The following is a 20,932-nucleotide window of genomic DNA, read 5'->3' as shown; positions in this document are numbered from 1 at the left end:
CATTTCCATAGTGAACCTGTGCTAGTCTACGAACACTAAACATAAATACTTACATAAAGTCACCTACAGCTCTTTCCAGGGGACTCCTCCCAGTGGAACGTGGCATTCTAAATAGATGCCTTCTGTATTCCTTCCTGCCGAGAGCACCTCAAGGCATGTCCCACCAGGAGGAGGCTTCTGTGGTTGAGTTAAACAGATGCCGACTGCCACCAAACTGTACTCCTTCAACGCCTTGGATGCACTTCGAAACGTGACCAAAAACAGTTATGAACATAAATGGTGACAATGGACAGCATTGGTGGAGTTCCAACTCTCACTGGAATTTGAAGCCAACTTAATTCTGGCAATGTGCACCAACCTCTGGCATTGGTCGTACAAGGACTGAACAGCCCGTATCAGTGGTTTGGTAGCCCAGACTCCCTCCACCGGTGTCCTTTTGGGACACGGTTGAACACCTTTTCCAAGTCCCCAAAACACTCGTGGACTGGTTAGGCAAACTCCTATGCACTCTTCAGAACCCTGCTGAGGGTGTAGTGTTGATCCACTGTTCCACGGCCAAGTTTTAAAAAAACAACAACACTGATCCTCTTGAATCTGGGATTCAATTTACAGATGAAGCCTCCTCTCAAGCACCCCTGAATAGACCTAACCAGGTAACCTGAGGAGTGTGCTCCAGGCAGCAGAAAACTTGCCTTGTATGTGTGAGAAAAATTCCGCTAACAAAACGCAATTCTGTACAAGAAAATATGGGACAAAAACACACACGATGGGGGTGGCCAATGTGGTGGTTAGCTTACTGTTTCAATTGTCATGGCCACCCCATGCCACTCCCTAGACCAGCCATTGGACTATTGGTCACATGTATTGTTTGCTGAACAAGCTGTTTGATGAACAATTTGTTTTGCTATGGCTTACTTACATATTAGAAAGAAAAAAAATATTTCATTACAACCTCGAGATGTGCTTGTTATGTTAAAATGTTCAGAATATTGCTAGTATGAGAAACAAACACAAAAACATCATCGATTAAAAGGCAAATCAAATGAAACTGGGTGGTTGGTTTTGTGTCTGGTGAATTGCATACAGTGTCACATTAGCAAATAGATAAGTGTTTAATATCTTAAGCCTGCAAAACTGTGACTTCAGATTTCCTTGTAGTTTAAATTCCTCTGCACAGTGATACAACGATTTGGTACTTTTTCGGAATCATGACAAGAGCGACAAGTTAAATCCGTACACAACTTGGGTAATGCTTTGTGTGTGTGTAAAAATTGTATGCATTTTCATTTTCATATGGAAGTTTTCTCGACAAGCTTAATGGATAGTAATAAAACAAATTGTTGTTCCAATACCATGTGATTACTCTAGAGACACACAATATATGAATCATGTACTGTAACCATGGCAACAGCAATGCCGCTAACCTCCCATCATCGAGCCCAATAAAGCTCACTGTGTTTCTATTATATTTGGAGTCGTTGCCAGCATGCCTTTTGAAAAGTGGCTGATTTAGGCATGCAAGCATTGGCTTGGCAGAAAGTGAGGGAGTACTTTGGTGGCTGATGTCGCATGCAAATATCAAATTTACAGCCAACCACAAAGGAAGTGGCAGCTGATCATTGTGCTGGCAGCTGTAATTTACAAGGCCTGTCAGCCAATCCCTCCCAAACGGGAGGAAGTTCCACTACAAGAAGTGTCTCCTGCTATTTATTTCATTTATTTTTAGTTTAATGTTCTATTTTTTTAAAGTTTAGTTTTTTTTGCTGAATATTTTTACACACGCATCACCTGACACATAATTTCCTAGGATATAGGGGTGTGAATTGCGTAGTACCAGGCGATTTAATCCGTGTCACGATTCATAGGTCACGATTCGATTCAATGCTGATTAATCCCAATAAAAATCTATAAATTGATTATTGCAATTTTTATTTTATTTTTTACTCAAATTTAACAAATACTAATCAGTAAACTTGTACATGTACACTGTAAGATTTGTATGAACATGTATTTATTTATCTGAAACTTCAGGCTTATAACTGAGCTACTGTATTTAACAAACAGATTGCAGTCTGTTTCATGTTTGAACAGCCCTAAAATAAAATATTAAGGCTTAATGTTCCATTAATAGAACATTCTTCTATGCTTAATGTGTGAACCCTAATCTTAAGTGAGATGTTTTGTTGAATATTTCCATCAAAAATTGATGTTTAAAAATCGATTTAGCCGCATATAGAATCGATTTGAGAATTGTGCACTGTAAGATCGCGATATATTGCCGAATCGATTTTTCTTAACACCCCTACTTGGATCGATCATTGAAAATGTAATTTGGCAAAACGCATATACGGCAAAATGGTGCATGTTACGAGGATTAATGTGGAGATACGGACAATTTTAGACAGTTCGGACAGAATTTGTAAATTTTTAGATTTCTCCAAAAATAGCCTCCTTAAGGTTTCTCGTTTCATTTCCCAGCAACACAAAAGTCAAAATTGTAATAGAAGTGTATGAAAATAAGCAATTCTTAGACAGTATGCATCGTAACTACGGAGTGTTTTTAGCCTAGCTGCTCGCTAGTGCCGCGTCTTGGACACCAATTTAAAAACAACCCGGATTTCCTCGCCTCCAACGTCATTCACAAATGATTTATATAAATGTTGTGAGAATAAGCGGATGGATAGATGGACATAGCAACCAAAAAAAGTAGAAATACACCATTCAGCACAAAAGTGAACAGAACAGTCATTCTTTGGAGCAGAAGCTATAAATTGTCATCGGTCCGGATACCGGCGAATTGTAATCCAAACAGAGATAATCTTCAATTCCGGCATCTCTTTCCTAATGAATTGATTTCTACTTTTAATTCAAATGACTACATTCACACACAAACCATGTCCACTGACTATAAGGGCGAACTCGAGCGCAAAGCAGATTGACAGGCTGTCACTCTGCTCTTTCACTCACAGCGAGTTGGGAATTCAAAGTTATGGCATGCCCCAATGCATTGTATGTAATGTAGGCTAATGTAATAATGTATTGTGAATACTAATGTAATGTTTTGATCGCTTTTGGACGTTTTTAATTTCATACGATGCCGTACACACCTCTTCATTGATGCGTCACAAATGAACCATCCGCCTGCATTGCAAATATCACCACACGTTTTCACTTTATGCTCTTTTAAGAGAAAGGACATTCAAATTAAAATAAGATATGAAATATGAAATTTGAAGATGAAAAATGATCGTGATAGTCCTCCTCAAGTGATTCACCCCTACACCCACCCCAAAATGCACACAGTATATGTTGACTTGTAAATACAATAGTGTTGTGTTCCTTGTGTATTACTTGGGGTCGGGCAAAACCAAACAAAAAAACTGTGTTAAACCGTGATAAAATTGTTATTTTCTTTATGTGCCCAAAAGCATTTGAGATATAACACCCATGATAAGTTAAAGCATGTATCACAGGCCAAACCAAATGGCAAACAATCTTTTAATTGACATACAATTATTAAATCAAATTTCCCACTGTGGTAATATGACCGCATTTAAGCAAGAAAAAAACACAAGGAGCAACAATAAAATAACCAGAAGATGGAATGTAAGCTGAATGTGATATTTAAAGGCTGATGTGATCTGTTGAGAGGTCAAACTCCCTAAAGTTTTAAACGGTTCAAATCTCGGACAATGGCCTTGCCTGCAACTGGAATTTGCACTCATATTTTAACAGTTCCTGAAAATGTCAGGTTAATATCTATTTCCTAAGGTACTGATTGCTATGGACATTTGAAAGATGCAAGTACCAAAACTTTAAACCCGTTTTTTCTCAAAAACTTCCAACATTCAAATTGCTGTAACTTTTTTCCATTTTTGAGGTATGTCCCTGTATTATATATCATTTTCAAGGGAATTAAGTGTAGAATTCGAATATATGAATATCTCAATTTTGATTGATTTATTTTTTGGGCACATGAGCACCCTTTTGCCAAAGCCAGTCACATATGTGTGTGTATATATTAGAGCTGTCAAACGATGACATTTTTAAAAAGGTTAATCACATCTTAGAATTTTGATCAATCACGATTAATCGCTTAATCAAAAAGGCTTTTTATCCCAAAATATGTGCCCGCTAAATTTGAAGAGCACCTGTTATGTGCTAATTCTTTTGACATCTTTAAAAAATGTTGATCCACTGCACACGCTCATCCTCTTTTTCTAATCAGTTAATTACTTGCATAATTTAAAATGGAAAAAAATTACCCCAATATTTTTGACATGAACAAATATTCTGAATGTCATACACAAACATTTGTCAAATACTTTACTTTAATGCATGTAGTTATGTTTATTGCTCAAACACAATCTGTGCTACCTTTAACATAACCATCCGCTGTCAAGCTAAAGGATATCTGGGGTCAGAATTAATAGTGTGATGAATCTGTAGTAATACATGATTAATGCAATAATTTTGTGTGACTAATTAATTAATTAGTTAACGCTTTAACTTTGACAGCACTAATATATATATATATACATATATATATATATATATATATATATATATATATATATATATATATATATATATATATATATATATATATATATATATATATATATATATGTTTACTTGAAAATGTTCTTATTTGTCTTTAAAAATAACCATTTTATTAAATTGATAATAGTTGCGTCAGTGGTATGTGCTTACTAGGGATGGGCGAGTACCGATACCAGGTATCATATCAGGCCGACATCAGGCCTAATTTCAAGGTACTTCTGAAGGTGGCCCTTACCATTGATTTGATCATATTTTAAGAAAAATTGACACATTTCTTTATCTGTCATTGTTGTTTGGGAAAATTATGTGTATCAAAAGTGCTATTGTATCGGTACTTGGTATCTGTATCAGCGACTACACAGCTAAGTACTCGTACTGGTATCGGTCTGGAAATAAAGTGGTGTTGACCATCGCTAACATTATGTTTGTTTGATTTAACTTGATTTAAAAACTAGTTAGTCATCAATTTTGTTGCTAAAAAATTATAATCTAATGATGTAGCCTGTGATTAAAAATAATAATAAACAAATACAATAAATAAATTCATAAATAAAATACCAATATGTGACACTCATGTTGCCTGAAAACAATTTTGATGAAATAAAATGTAATTTTGTACTACATTCTCAAAAGAGTATTCACTGTGCATTCGCAGGCAATTTTCTCTGTTGTTTGAATGGCACAAAACATATTTTTAATTATACTCTTTTGTTACTCCTGTAATTTCATGTTCCAAGCAAAGCTAATTAAAACAATACAATTCCTTTCATAAATTTCTTTAACAGGAAATTGACCGGCCTGATAACATGAACACACACATATATCTATGCTCATTTTGTTTGCAGGTGACAGCCATCACCACCAGCGCAGAACACTGTGAGCAACAAATCACATACAGTTGCCGTATGTCCAGACTGCTGAACACTCCAGGTACGGCATTTCTATTATTGGAACTTTCATGCATGTATCATGTTTTGGTGTTTTAATGTGAAATTTGTGACAACACAGAGGAATTCCAATAAACTCAAATTGTCTGCCTTTTAGCAATTGTTTTAAATCTTAAGTGTGAAAGTTGCCAACCGTGGCTTGATTAACTTATTACATTCATTTGTGTTAGATTTGTTTGCATTTGGCCACTGTGTAAATTGATCAGCTTTGAGTCCATTTGATTTAGATTAGCGAGTCAGTGTGACTTGTGAAAAAGATAATAAGGTTTGACTGTGTGCTATGTACTTGTTGTTATCAGTTTTTGTGTTATGATTGTGCAGCGATTGAGAAATGTGATCTTGCTTGAAAGCAGCTGCTTTAATGTTTGTTTTGCTTTGTTTAATCAAAAAAGGGGAATTAGCCTCACATCTTATTTAACGTATTTAGCACATAATCTAACAAGCATCTTGTCAGATCCACTTTCCACTCTCACACAGCTGTAAACAGAAACACACACAGGCATCACAAGAGTGCACACAAAAACCCACTGTAGGGAATTGCTTCATAAAGACAAAACACTACAGCAATTAGAGGACTGAGAGGATAGTGTGTTCGCTTGCAGTGTGTGTGCGTGCTAACATCTCTATATTCTTGATAGAGTAGGTAAAAAGAAATATTGATAAGCGTGTTTTAGAGTGTGCAGTTTCAACTTTACAATTAACCTCCAGTCCACAAAGGCATTAAACCTGTCAATGACCAAAAGACACACAAATACACACTACATTAATGGGGTACTCTTTTGTGTCTCAGACACATACACGCACACACACGGCCCTTCATTGACTAGTTTACTCCTAATTCACTACCTCGCGAGTCAGGGAAATCCAATTACCAGTCTACAGTGACTGAAAAGTTGCGGCAGGAAAAATAATTTATCCAAAATTTCCCTTTATAAATTAGCTGTCAGCTTTCATCAAATGACCGAGTCGACAGCTTTTCCATTGTGTACGCCAGGCATGCATAGGCACACGTACACACACGCTGACACTTGCTATTCTGGACTCTCATCTTCTACACCGGGGAGTACGGTATTCTGGAGCTAAACGAAGCATTAAATGGGAATTATGGTCTGCCACTAGTGACATCTCTGGTTTAGGACCTTGTAAAAATACTTCTAATTGTCTTACCCCTCCTCTTTTGTTTTGCATGTTCTTGACTTCAAGTCAAGACACACACGTGTACACATTTAATGTGGCTTTTATTTATTGTAGGTGGGATACAATAAATCCATGTAATGAGACACAAGTGAAAAGTTCCCAACAGTAACTATCAGAAAACTGTTTATTGTCAATTGAACTTAATGGATGCCAAAATTCGACACATGGCCGTGAAGCCTTTTCTGTATGATGCTGAAAAAGGTCTAATGGTTGCTTATTCTTATACTATCTTGGCCGCACCCACATAGGGGCCGACTTTGCCTGGCCCGTGTGAAAATTTGAAAACAAAAACAAGTCACAGCTGTTTTAGTTGTTGTATTCTTTTTATTGTGTCCCCTTTCTACTAGAACCTGATTTAGCTTAAATCCTACTATTTTGCTCCTTCAACACGCTTCCACAACCTTTGTATTGTTGCGAAGTTTTATGACTTACATAAACACTGTGTGATTCTTCTAAAGGTACAGACACATCGCAGGGGTATGTTGAAACTAGGGGTGTCAGGCGATTAATTTTTTTTTAATCGTAATTAAGTGCGTGTCTTCAATAGTTAACTCACGATTAATCTACAATTGTATATCTGTTCTAAATGTACAATAAAATGTACAATAAATGTTTTCATACTCTTGTTAACAAAAGTGGAAAAAATGTTAAACAAATAGAAACATGGCTGCATATTTTAGTCATTTGATACAGTAATTTCATAATAATTAATACAATTGAGTTAAAATTAAAAAGATGTACTGTACTGTACTGTAAAAAACGGGTGTGATAATGATTTGTGTTGAGGTCATTATCTGCCACTAGATGGCATAATTGCATTTGTAAGATGTTGGTGACAGCTCTGTGCATTTTTCTTTTCATATTAAGATCTATATAATATTGAACATAAAGTAACTTGTGAAATTCTGCAAATTTTTAAAATTGTAAAATACAACTTGACCCCACTCTCCACAAATATATGCATTATTATTCAATTTATTACTGCAAAATTTTGACGTGGACGTGCCTGCTGTGTTGCGACTGGAATTCCCCCAGTACAAGCTTTCCAAGTCAGGGGTGGTCATTAATCGTGTATTTAAAAAATGAGTGGCTTTAAAGGAACTTTTAAATAACTCAAAATTAACACACTAATTTTGGCACCCCTAGTTGAAACATTTAATAACTTGTAATAATAAAACATTTCCATGGTGATAAGTAAATATTTGCATTAATTTCCTAAGTCTGTCAATAGAGAGACAAAAACAACCCCGTGTCAGCGCAAGTGTCTCATTAAAGTTCAGATGACTGCTAAAAGGGAAGTAAAATTTCTATAGTGAGTCGGAATATTCTTCTTAAGTGTTTTTGTTTGTTTGTTTATGACATTTCAAGTTCAACATAAATGCATGTTTAAAGGGGAACTTTTTCAAAGAAGCTCCTGTTTTTCCATGCTTAAGGTTATGAGGCTTATGTTGATTACTTTTTCGACTGGTAAATGGACTGCTTTTTATATAGTGCTTTAACGTGCACCATAAGGTGGCCAAAGCGCTTTACAATTCAAGCCTCATTTTTACACACACACACACAGACCAGTGGTCGGCTGCTGCCATGCAAGGCGCTGCCAGGTCCACTGGGAGCAAATCGGGGTTCAATGTCAAGAACACTTCGACATGGTCACCAGGGGTGAGGATCGAACCCACAACCTCACGGATGGGACACATTTATGTTACTAATTATTTTTTAATTTCATTTCATTTTAATTTGAGTTACAAGAAAGATAATGCCTGAGAGTTAAATGTTGCAAATTAAAGATATGGCATGATATTTAATAGTCAATTATGATACATTAAACTTTTGAAGAATCATTAACACGTATGAGTGAGGGGGTACTCACAGTATGGCTTGAGCAAGTATCTGTGTGGCCCCGTTTTACAACGAGGAGCAAGAAATAGAATCGAACATTGCCATTAATTTCATGCTATTTTAAGGAAATATCTACATTGGGATATAAAAGTATTTGATTAAACTTATATATCATTATTTTTGGGGGGAAGTTTTACATCTAAAAATACAAGTGGTATCTTGGTATCTGTATCAGTGAGTACTGGTGTTCTGGTATGACAAAATGTTTTGAGGCTACACAAGACAAAAAAAGTTGGGAACCACTGATTTACTGTCGAATTTTTTTATTTTTTTAGAAATTAAGCAACTGGCTAAATCTCACTGACAAGCGCACTTCCCACATGTCCGCTCTTTATGCGACAAAATACTTTTACAGCTTATCTGAACTAAATGCCAACCTATTCGTTGGTAAAGCAAGGCAGCTCAATGTGAATATTCCTTGACGGAAATTATCTTTTCATCTTTCTTTTCGTAGCGCCGGGTGCCAAATACTGTATCATGCAAGTATCAGTGGTTATTTTCATAAAAGTACTCAGTCTGAATCAAGGCGTACTGCACATTGATCTGATATTGCTTTCATGTGTCTTCACTGTCAGCAGTGTTAAGTCACATTTACACTCGGTGGGCCCATTCCTTTCAGGTCAGCTCGGCACAATCCATTTTACTCAACAGTGCATCATGCACTTCCATTGTGGCATGAGAGGCAGAGTGGCAATAGCTGTGTAAACGGCATACAGTAAACAGCTTGTAACCTGCCAACGGTAACAACAGAGGACATTCAACATTTCATGTCCCTTCTACGCTGCGTGGTTCTTTATCATAAGATGACCAGCTTTGTTTTAAGTAAAGGTGCATTTTGTATATTCTTTTTGTGGCCAAAAGCGGATTATTCTCTGTAAACCGATTGAAGGATTTTAGGCTAACCATTCTAAACATTAAAAAAAAGGCTCAGCATCTGTATTGTATATATACAACAGTTCCCATGCAATTAACAGTTAGATAAACATGTGACTAATCAGTTTTTGGTATAACAAGCAGAAGGTGATATGAGTTACTGGAGGTTAATGAGGCTCTTGCGCGTATGCACTTCAACTCTCAGTACTGCGGCACTACACTCATCCATTTTTTTATTGTTTGCTCTCATTTGTTTCCATGTTCGTCATTAACCTTTTCAAATGCATGAACAGGGAGAATTCCCAAGTTCCCTCTCTTTCTTCTTGCATGTTTTTGTATTGGGAAGCCATCATCACTCTTCAGCTTTAGGAGAGGGATCAAAATGTTCACTTTCAGAATCAGCCCACACAACCAAAAATGCTCATATAAACTATTTAAAAAACAAAACTAACAAAAAACACACACATTGGTGGTACTTAGAGGTTTATAAGCCTATTCATAAAGTCATTAAAATGAGATTACAGGCTTCTAAATAATGTATTCCATATTAACCCATACTAATAGAGGGAGCCATGAAATATTTAACTTTATTCAGTATTCATCACCATAAATATGCTTGTTGATTGCCATAAAAAAATGTTAATGTTGCTTTTAAATGAAAAAGTCACATCATGTTAAAAGTGAGCGTAAAATGTTTGTCTACTTGATTGGCAATTTTACCATCTCTTCATTCAATTACATGAAATTCAGTCCACAGTTGCTGCTTCGATGATTGCAGTGGTTCTTAACCTGGGTTTGATCGAACCTCAGGGGGTTCGGCGGAGGTCAAGACACACCCCCGACGTAAAGGATTTGTGATGATACGCCCCGCTTGGCCATTATTGGCGCGAGGTGATCACGCTACATTGCTTGGCCTATCTGTACTGCAGGGAATTTGGTGCGCTTAGTAGTCGACTTGTGACTGTTGTGATGGTAACGTCTGGATTTTCTTTATTATTGTAATCCCTTGATATTGACTATGTTTTAGAGAAAAAAAGAAAGTGGTCGGATACAGTCCTGCTCACCATTATTGGCACCCATCAAGGTAAAGTACATAATGTGGAATATCTTCTGGAAAAAAATTATCAACTATTTTATTTTTTATAGAGAACTTGTTTTTTATCTGAAAGACCAAATTATTAAAGAACAATAAACAATGGCGGGGAGGGGAATATAAAACTTAAAATCTGTCACTAGTATTCACACCCTTTCCTGTAAATCAGTATAGAAACACAGTCTGACTCACCTTTGGAAAATCACAAATGAGTATTCCCTGTTTTAAATGGTCTGTGCCCAATTGACATGAAGTAACCAATGAATGATGACTTTGATGTTTTAAAAAGCCACCTGTTATTCCCTTTTTTTTGGTCACAATTGTGTAAACAAAGGAGCTGTCTGAGGACATCAGAAGTGCGATAATTCGCAAACACAATACCTCCAAAGGATATAGAGCCATCTCCAAAGACTTTGGTAGCCCAGTTTCAGCAGTGCGTAATGTTATTAAGAAGTTTGACGAGCATGGAACTGTCAAGAACCTCCATGGACGTGGGGGGAAGAGAGAAATTAATGACAGAAATCTTCAACGGTTGGTGCGAATGGTGGAAAAAACACCATGTTAAACATCCAAAGACCTGAAAGCCAACCTGGAACAGTTTGAGATCATGGTTTCAAGAAGCACCATACGCCACACACTGAACCAAAAATAGGGCTTCACGGGCGAAGACCATTCCTGAGACAGACATAAAAAAGAATGGCTAACTTTTGCCAAGGTGTACCTGGACAAACCACAATTATTTTGGAAATGTTCTGTGTACTGACATCCAAAAGCACACAGGAATGGTTAAAAAGGTAATCAAAAATAGAGCTTTTGGGCAATGCACGTCAACAGTTTGTTTTCCAAGGAAAAGAACACCCTCCCTACAGTTAACCATGGTGGAAGATCAATCATTCTGTGGGGCTGCTTTGCTACATCTGGTACTAGAGGCTTTGATCGTATCACAGGAATAATGAAATCAGAGAATTATCAAAACATTCTAGGTTGACATGTCCTACCAAGTCTTAGACAACTTGGGTGGAGATGAAGCTCATGGATCCTCCAGCAAGACAACGACCCAAAGCACACATCCAAAAGCACACAGGAATGGTTAAAAAGGAAAAAAAAATACTGTTTTAAAATAGCCAATGACTCCTGATCTCAGTCGGATTGAAAATCTTTGATATGAGCTGAACAATTTGCAAATGAAGAGTGGGGGGGAATACCAACGGAGAAGTTCAAGAAGCTTAGAGATGGCTACAAGAAGCGTTTGGAAGCTGTCATCACTGCCAAATGGTGTGCAACCAAATATCAAAGAGGGGTGCCATTATTGCTGAACATACTGTGTTTTCTATTTGGAATTATATTATACAAGTTGAAACCCTAACCCTTGTTGAATTACTTTTTACATCAAATTAAAAGATCCTGATGATATAAATTTGGTACATTTCCATTTATTTCCGAAGATATTGTAGAGATCATGAAAAAAATGAAGGGGTGCCAATAACAGTGAGCAGGACTGTATGTGCTCTATGAATTCACATGTACAGGTATAACGGAACGCATGGTGTTCCACAGGGTTAAATTCTAGGGCCTTTGCTGTTTTCGTTGTATCTGCAGCTCATGGTTTCCATCTTAAGAAAACAACTGGTTGTTTTAAACAAGCTCTCTAAATATAGAGTTGAAATTGTATTTTTCAATAAACAAGAGTTCAATGAATGTTAATAGGAAACTGGTGGGGTTCAGTACCTCCAACAAGGTTAAGAACCACTGGATTATTGCGACCCTAATTTCAACTCACACTTGTTGACTGTGTGTATTCACTCTTGTAGATGTGACAAGGAGCGTGTCATTGGCTCTTAACTGTTTGGAATGGTGTCATTAAGTTTAACTATCCCTTTATATTTGCCGTGATATCTCTTTATGTTGGCCTGTTGGGGATATACATTGTTGCACATCTTTCATTACCCGACTAATGTCCTGGCTTCAGTGTCATTAATTTGTGCGGTTACTTCAGGCATGAAGAAAGGTGGTGGCAGAGAGGGGTACAAGCGTTAAAACTGAATATTGAAATACAAGAGGAAGAATAACTGTTACCGGGGTCCTGCAGCATATTTCCCAACTCTCAGTATCACCACAGTGTCTGCCTTACTTCATTTACCCATTATTGGTAAGAGGCTAATTAACATGACGGGATCCACTCAAGAAGTGCGACCAATTCAGGGCAGGGAGACATGGCGGTCTTCTCCCGCTTCAGGCTGGAGAGTGGAGTTAGTTTTTATATAGTGCAGCAAATGAGCAGTTGAAATTTGCTTGCAACCTTTCTTCAGTTTTGTGCTCACCGCTGCTACTGTGTGAAAGGGAATTTGTTACAAAGCTTAGCCAAGAAAGAGAGAAACGCTGAGATTCGTCACACAATGGCACCCAAAACATTTGCACCCCGTAATGTGCCGTTTGCTGCCGTGATGCGTCATTGCTCGGGATAATGCTGTCATATGTTGTGTTGACAGACTTGTGTGTCTTACTCTGCCTTGTTGTCATCAGTTTACCTCAGTGCAGCGATTACTACTTAGTTGCACAGGCCCAGTGTCGGCAAAGAGTGTGCTACACTTTACACAACATTAAGCTCGCACCATACAGAGTTTGCAAGGGCAGCATCTTGCTCTCCCCACCCTCAGTTTTTATCACCCTATTGGGATTTATCCCTTTTTATTTTTTCAAGTAGTTATCTTCCAAAATTATTTTTCTCTATCACAGAAAGAACTCTACGGGTTTACAATGCTATCTAATATAAGGCTGATCGTGGTTGCTGTGGGTAAAAAATCACAGCAATCAATTTCTTTTTTCAACACTTTCTGTTTCAGGTTTTAGTTGTTATTCCTCAAGCTTTCTGAGATGAAAGTTGATTTGTCAGTGCAAGAAATGTATATATTTGTAATGGCATTGGGTCCAGTATATCTCAATTTAGCTAAAGCTTCCTAGTTTTTTGGTTTGTTCGTTAGTTTTTTTAAAGCTTTCCGAGATAACTGTATTATGTTAATGCAAGGACTTTCTTCAGTTTAACTGTTGTCAAACACATTGTTGAGTAAATTAGCTCTAGTCAAATCTCTTTTAGAACCAGAAATACCAGAACCCTAATTTTGATGATTCTCAAACTAGGATGTGTTATTACTCTGATTACATAGATTAACGATGTTCCTGGCCTTTTGATGTTTCCTGTCTCTTTATATACAGTATATTATTCTCATTTTATCGTATTAAAAAAGTAATTATTCCTTCAAATATGGCGACCGTCAATTTGACGGCTCTATTTATTTCAATGGAAACCTTAAATGTTAATCGCCTCAGGGTTTCCATAGCAACCAATTCAGTGGCAACCTTGATTTTAGAGAACAGCTGCTCGTACAAATAAATAAATAAATAAATATGCAGTAGAGGAGGTATTACATGTGCTACAAAATACTGACTAGGCTGTGTCTGAGGATGAGTGGTCATTTGATAGCTAATTTCAGATAGGGAGTCCGAGCAAGAGCAGCCATTTCCCGGCAAATGAAGAGCCTGTGACCCTCGTGAGGATAAGCGGTTTGGAAAATGGATGGATAGATGGATATTTCCATTAAAAGATACAACAGAATTTTAATTTAAAAAATAACTTTATTAGCTACTCTACTCAAACAGCGAGTAATAACCATTTTAGGCGATTACATCATTGTGAGAGGCGTGCAAACCGTCATAATAACGGCTCTGGTAGATCTAGTAGCTAAGCACTCGCGATTTTCAGGCAATTTTCTTAAATATTTTCTAAGTTAATATTTATGTTGATGCAAGCCCCCTATTGATTTAAAAAGACGTGGAAGAACAGATCACTGGGTTCCTATAGCTTGCTAGTTTTAGCCATCAACACAATTGTTTTTTTCATGCGAATTATGACATAGGGGTTGTGAACAACTTCAGATCGTTAGTCAATTAGTCGATTTTGACTAATCTATGACGTAATTTATATTTTTGGTCAGTCGTTAACTCATTACGTACACGTTCAAACAGCAGCTGGCTCTTCCTCACTATCCCCTCTGTCCTCATTTACACAGGCCCCACCCCCTGACTTGTTCATCCAATCACACTCAAATACCTACATGGCTTATTTACATGGCTTATTTACTGACAAAACGAGACATAGTTGGTAAATATTCAGCAACGACAAGCTACATATTAGTCAGATCTTCTTGACAAGCAAGTTAATGGTAGATGTGCTGATTCACAACCGCCATTAGTGGCTAGTTCCTAACAGTTAGCTGCATCGGCCATTTGCCCAGGGTGTTTAGTCAGGGATCATGACCACACGGCCAATGATGGCGAACCGTAAGTGTCCGGTAAGCTCCTGACACTGGGCAGACTACTTTTCAAAAGCAGCGCAATAGGCGGATAAGAATTTCCACACTTACCTTTGATGCCAACAGCCTAACACAGTTGCTCTTGCTACGGATCCATCTTTAACAAATCAAACTTAAATAAATGTGTGTGTTTTTAATGTTATTGAATGCTTACTCCTATAGTAATCGGGACGTCAAATTTGCCTTCTTTGGTTTTTGATGGATTACTTCCTAATAAATTAATGAAGTATTCCATTTTAATCTTATTCCACAAATGCAAAATGGGGTAGATGCCACGGACTTCCACATCAGCGTAGTTTCCAGCCACTGGTAGCCGCGTTCCAACACTCACACCCCCACCCATGCGCCCCCCAAGGGCGTCTCAACTCTCTGAAATGCTTCGGACAACTGAAACAGACACACTACACACTCGCACCCGTCGACGGGAACGTGCAACCGAGGGGCACAAAGGCGGAAGTGCAATAATTTGGGACGCAGCCCACACGTCGCAAAAAGGAAACGGAAACAAAGCTGATGTGTGAAAACCAGGAAGTTGGAAGTCCCGCCTCCTCCGTGGCATATACCCCATTAATCAGAGTACCAAGTGCATACTACTGCAAAGAAAACTTTTTACGTACTTTCCCGTTCAAAAAGGAAAAAAAAGGGGAAAAAATGAATTTTGAATTGATTGCTGGTGATCCTCATAATCTCGGTTGCTAACATTGAAAATACTTTGTGCTGTTTACATGAAAAGTATAACACTACTCAATAGAAGAACCCACAAAGTAACAATGTAATCCCTGAACAAATTGTACCACTGTGTGCATATTATTGTTAGCCAGCCATTATATGCATTTCAATACAGTGTCAGGCAGTGCACCAAATAAAAGTGGTCAAGGTAAATTATAGAGGTTATTCATTTAATATGGCACTTTAAAAAGATCTGCATTGCTGCCTATACAATCCAAAGCACATAGTGAAACACAAGTGTACAGTTCAACATTTTTACACAAATTATGCACTCTATTTATATTTGATGTTGCTTTTTTCTCTCTTTGTGCCTGTGGCTTCTCTCGTCTTTGCTTCGATTTCTTCTGATTTTTCTTTGTATTGCATCTACTCTGTGAGACTGTGAAAGAGCCTAAGGATCAGCCTTGGGGGCTACATATAAATAAGCTCCACTCCTAGAAGCACACACACACACACACACATAAATGCACTAAGTTATTCTGTTCACTCTCACTGACATTAACCACTGTTAATTATTAGCTAATAACTGTATTATTGCTCTGGTGAGTGCATGTTCCTTATATTACAGTGTGGAGACCATCGCCTCAAAGCAGCATTAAAGGTAACCCTGCCCCCCACCCTTAGAAAAACCTCTGCGTGGTTAGGGCTCACGTGGGTAAGATTTCAGAGTGATAAAATTATCTGCTCCGAGTCTGTTGTTGTTGTTGCTGCCGAGATTCAGTAGCACAACTGAATTTCTTTTTTTTTTCGAATGTCCTATACCCTTTCACCTCCATTTATCTAAGAGCAGACATAATTTATCAAGTACTGGCATGTATACTGTTAACTAGATAAGTGTATTTTTTTTCCTTTTTGCTGTGCAATTATGCACAGGCTTAGTTGAATAAATGTGTTTCTCTGAAATAGTTGACACACTTAAGGGGTGTCTATTGCATTGCCTTCGGCATTTTAATGTTGTATTTGTATTTGATCTAACAAGCATTGAACACAAGTAGCATATACATTTACAGGGAGTTTAATAGGTTTAAATCAATTTCTTACATGCCTGCCTGTCTATTTGATTCTATATTTATTTATATCTGTCTAACTTTTCCAATCTAATGATGACACTTTACAGGCACCAGCTCACTTTTTTCTCCTATTTTGCATATTTACATCATGTCCAACTATACCGTTGACCTTTATATCCCAAATCCCAAAATACACATGCAGGTGTTCATACTACAGGGGAAGGAAAAGGGTAGTTTGGGAAAATAACAAATAGTCAAAATAGTGCATTGAGCATGCTGATGAGAAGAAGTAATAGAGACAAAGTGGCATGTAAGACTTTTGATTGGTGTAGAATGACAAAAAACAAATGGGTCAAAGAGTCAAAGGAGAGAACTGGAGTGGAAGCAGATTAGTGTGTTTTCTGCAACTTGCCCTTGACACTGAATGATATGCTGCTAGCAATGTGCTAGAAAGTCTTAACACACCCCAAATGAATACATATTGCCCTCAATGAGATTGACTGAGCTTTAGTCACTTTCACTTGTATGCACACCAACACACACAAACAATTGTTCATTAGCAACAAGCCATATGGCTGGTTGAAAGATAAAATGCAAAAAGAGAAAAAACTTTTGAGGAGTATTTATAATGTTGTCTCACTGGTAAATTGTTGAGCAGTTGATCTCAATTAGGATATCTTGGGCCATCGCTCGCTTGCCATTAATTCTGTCTAAAGTTGCCAAAGTATAGTGCATGACCACAAACTGGTCATCAAAGTGTAGTTTCTCTGATGGATCACTCACACTAAAGACATTAATTTACATGCAGGGTAATAGAAAGCCTTTTTACCTGTCTCCTTCCTTACCCTCGCACTTTTATACGTCATAAACAATGTTTATTGTCTTTAGTGTGCACGCGGCCCAGAGTCTGCAATGCGTGTGCCGCAATCACTGAAGGCAGTTTAGACGCAGCTCTCGGATTACAGTGGCACATTAGACCACAGATTAGACCAACTGGAAAAACACCAGGAGAAAACTATCATTCTGTGGCACTAATGATGCAACACATGGAGGGAAGTTGATTATCCACATTGACCTTGAGGGGGGGTTTAACAAAAACACAGGAAGTTGGATGAGGGTAAACTGCAGTAGTTTGTAAACAATCATGCAGACAAGAGGATGCAGGAATTAGTAGGACTTTACATAAAAGATATGCGAAGATGTGCCTTTATTCTAACAATTTAAGGCAGGAGTAACAATCTTTCTTGAAACAGAGCTAATTTTTGGATACTAATTAATGCAAAGGGAAACCATTTTGTTTTGTTGTTTCGGTTTCATGGGCCACTCCTGAAGAACTTGTATGACTGTGGTTGCAGCAGCCTTTTTCTATGGAGTGATCTGTTGGGCTGGTGTTATATCTGCTACGGACAAAAAGAGATTGGACAAATAGGTGAGGAAGGCCAACCTTGTCCTGAGTTGCTCCCTGGACTCATCTGAAACTGATTGCTAAGCTGTCAAAAATGCTGGACAGCCATACCAGGACAGGACTGACCAGAATACCTCCAGGACACTCTGACAGCTCTGAACAGCTCCTTCAGGACAGATTTCTATAAAATACATACATACTGTGTCAAGGAGAGGCTCCTCTGCTCCTTCCTGAATGCAGATAATTGGATAGAAGTGATTGGATAGATTGGACAGTTTATGCATGGACAATAGTTGAGGTTTCTGTTTTGTGCAATGTGCTTCTTGTACAAAGGTCCTCTCTTACATGCTAATGTTATTCAAATAATGCAAAGTTCCCCATTGCGGGATTAATAAAGGTTATCTTTTAGATGGTGTGGCAACAGGTGTCACAGTCAGTGGCTAGGTTAGACCTCTGCTGGTAGTCTATGTCGCAGCTCCTTCAGGACGTCAGTCTTTTCAACGTTTCTTTCGTGTGCTTCTGTTACATGGCAACTTTTGGCAGTCTGTATTCCTCCATTCTGGAAACACCCCAGTCCACTGAAGTTTATATTTCACGAGCATGTCTTTATTGCTGGAAACTTCAGATTTGTGTTGTAGCTATCTCCAATGGATGTTGACGAGGGTGTGGTGACAGCACTGGTTGAAATGTTCCAGGCCTCATGTTTGGCTGCAATATGTGGCCCAGGCCTCAAAGAAATGGACGGTTAAGTATCATGCCATGGTATGCCCTGATCTTGGCTTTAGGTTTTCAGATTCTTGTTGTTCCAAATCCCTCTGTGCAGTCTGCCATAGGCGCTGCTTGTTTTAGCTAACCTGGTGTTGAATTCTTTGTTACTCCTGCCATTGGATGAGGTGATGGATTCCAAGTAGGTGAATTGCTGGATTGACTTCAGCTCCTTTCTCTTTGTGCAGATGTGGGTTCACTGTATTTTTAGAGACGAGGGCCTCAATGCCAAAGAGCAAGGCACCATCTGATATGCTGTACAGCTACTTTTGTGCAGTGTCATCTGCAAAGAGAAGGCCAACTTCCTGTTGCTTTTTGTGAGAGTTTGCAAGCATCATTGGTTAAACAGGCTGTCATCCAGATGATGCCTAACAAAGTCATCCAGGTCTTTAATGGGCATCATTTGAGCATCATGCTGGAGAAGATCCTGGAGAGAGACAGAGCACAAACAAACATATTCATCCTACTAATGCAGGTGGATCACCATGTCCAGGATTTTTTTTATGTCAGTTGAATATCCCACTTGAGGATATTCCTCAGTTCTTTCCACAGTTTTGAACTTTTGTTTGGTCGATAAATGTTGCCTACTGATCTCGGCATTGATTTGGGTTCATGGAGATTTCTGTGTAGTTTCAGGTCTCCATGCTTCCAGATCTCAGGTGGAATACCATTAAGTCCCACTGCTGTGCCACTCTTCAGTTTGATTGCTATGACAGTCTCCTCGAGAGTTGGTTGTGCCTCCAGTCACACTTTTGAGGTGTGCAGGGGACTCTGGATCTTATCTTAATGTTGTATGTTTCTGTGCTGCTGGCCTTTAAGCTCCAATAATTGACTACATCTTTGAAGTCCAATTTCACACTTTAAGGAATGTGTTTTAGATATATGATTTGGCTATTAATGATTCTCCAGCAGAATCACATCAGAGTGTCATGTTTTACACAGGTTGAAAATGATGAAACAAGAATTAGACTGGGAAAAAGCAGCTGCTCAGATCTTAAGCCCGTATCTCACCGAGCGCCAAAGGCTTGCGAGTGTTTGTGTAGGTCGCGAATGTTGATTTTTCATCAGCAAACAGTAGTCCATTGCGACCATTAAAACTGTTTGCGAACGTCTGGGAAACGCCTTTGTGACCATTCTTGAATGAACCTTATTGAAAAAAATTACATTCACTAAGTTCTCAATTGGTCATAAACCTATGCCACTTAGTAAGAGATGCAGCCTTTAAGGAAGATAAATGAATTGCTTTACCTATGGCAAAACCTGCCATGTAGCCTAAGCTTTCCAGATCTCCTGTACCACAAACATGCTGTATATACTGTGGGTCTTTTCATTTAAATACAGTGAGAGTACGCAAAATACTATTATGTAGAGTTTTCCACTAATATCCATATATTTTTAAGTGGATCTATTTTATGGAAGATGACAATGGTTCACATGGAGACTCTGCAGCACTAATTACTGTCACAGTCAGACTCCCTGTTATGTCAGCATTTGCAAAATAAACAGTCCCCATTGGCAAGGAAACCTGAGTGATAACATCACTGCAGGTAGAAATTAGCAAGAGGTTTTCATTTGAATTGACTACAAAATTCACATCCAAGTATGCTTAGAGACACTTTCATTTGTATTAATTAAATGTGTTTTCCTACTTTTTAAAATACCATAAGCCTTTTCAATAATGGGCTATTTTAATTTGTATTAATAAAAACATAATAATGACCACACAGTAGATAATTTTAAAAACATTGACTTTATATTTGCATAGAAGAGAAATCTCCAATTTAAGGGTGGGTGGAGGGTTCGGTGGACGGGGGTCTGGCGGTGGGTGGGGTTTTAAGCAATGGGATACAGGCAAATAAATAAGAAAAAGACAAAGTATTACAGTCCCAGAGGGTAGTAACTGTTAGGGATTGTGATCAAGTTGCTGCAATAATGTTACACAACAAAAACAAAACCAGGGCATGAGCTTTGTAGTTTTACAGCTTTATATAGAACAAACATAGAGTGACGTCTGGCAAAGTGGCTGCGAGTGCTGGAACTCAAATGGATCAGGAATCTAAATTTTGCGCCATCAGCTATGT

The 20,932-nt window shown here is 38.0% G+C and overlaps 1 protein-coding gene across 2 annotated transcripts in view; it reads left to right on the top strand.

The window, feature by feature from the left end:
* The window catches only part of cntnap2a (contactin associated protein 2a), a 354,486-nt gene that overhangs the window by 229,107 nt on the left and 104,447 nt on the right, over positions 1–20,932 (top strand). For both annotated transcript variants that reach the window (XM_086065802.1, XM_086065801.1), the window contains exon 15: positions 5,409–5,493. In XM_086065802.1, coding sequence (XP_085921928.1) covers positions 5,409–5,493 — 85 coding nt within the window. The remainder of the gene's footprint in view (positions 1–5,408; positions 5,494–20,932) is intronic.

The sequence above is a fragment of the Leptonotus elevatus genome, chromosome 21 (genome assembly GCF_054856555.1).
Source record: "Leptonotus elevatus isolate MCC_2025b chromosome 21, RoL_Lele_1.0, whole genome shotgun sequence".
Taxonomy (NCBI): domain Eukaryota; kingdom Metazoa; phylum Chordata; class Actinopteri; order Syngnathiformes; family Syngnathidae; genus Leptonotus; species Leptonotus elevatus.
Note: the sequence above shows the minus strand (reverse complement) of the source record. Positions and strands in the feature narration are given on the sequence as shown.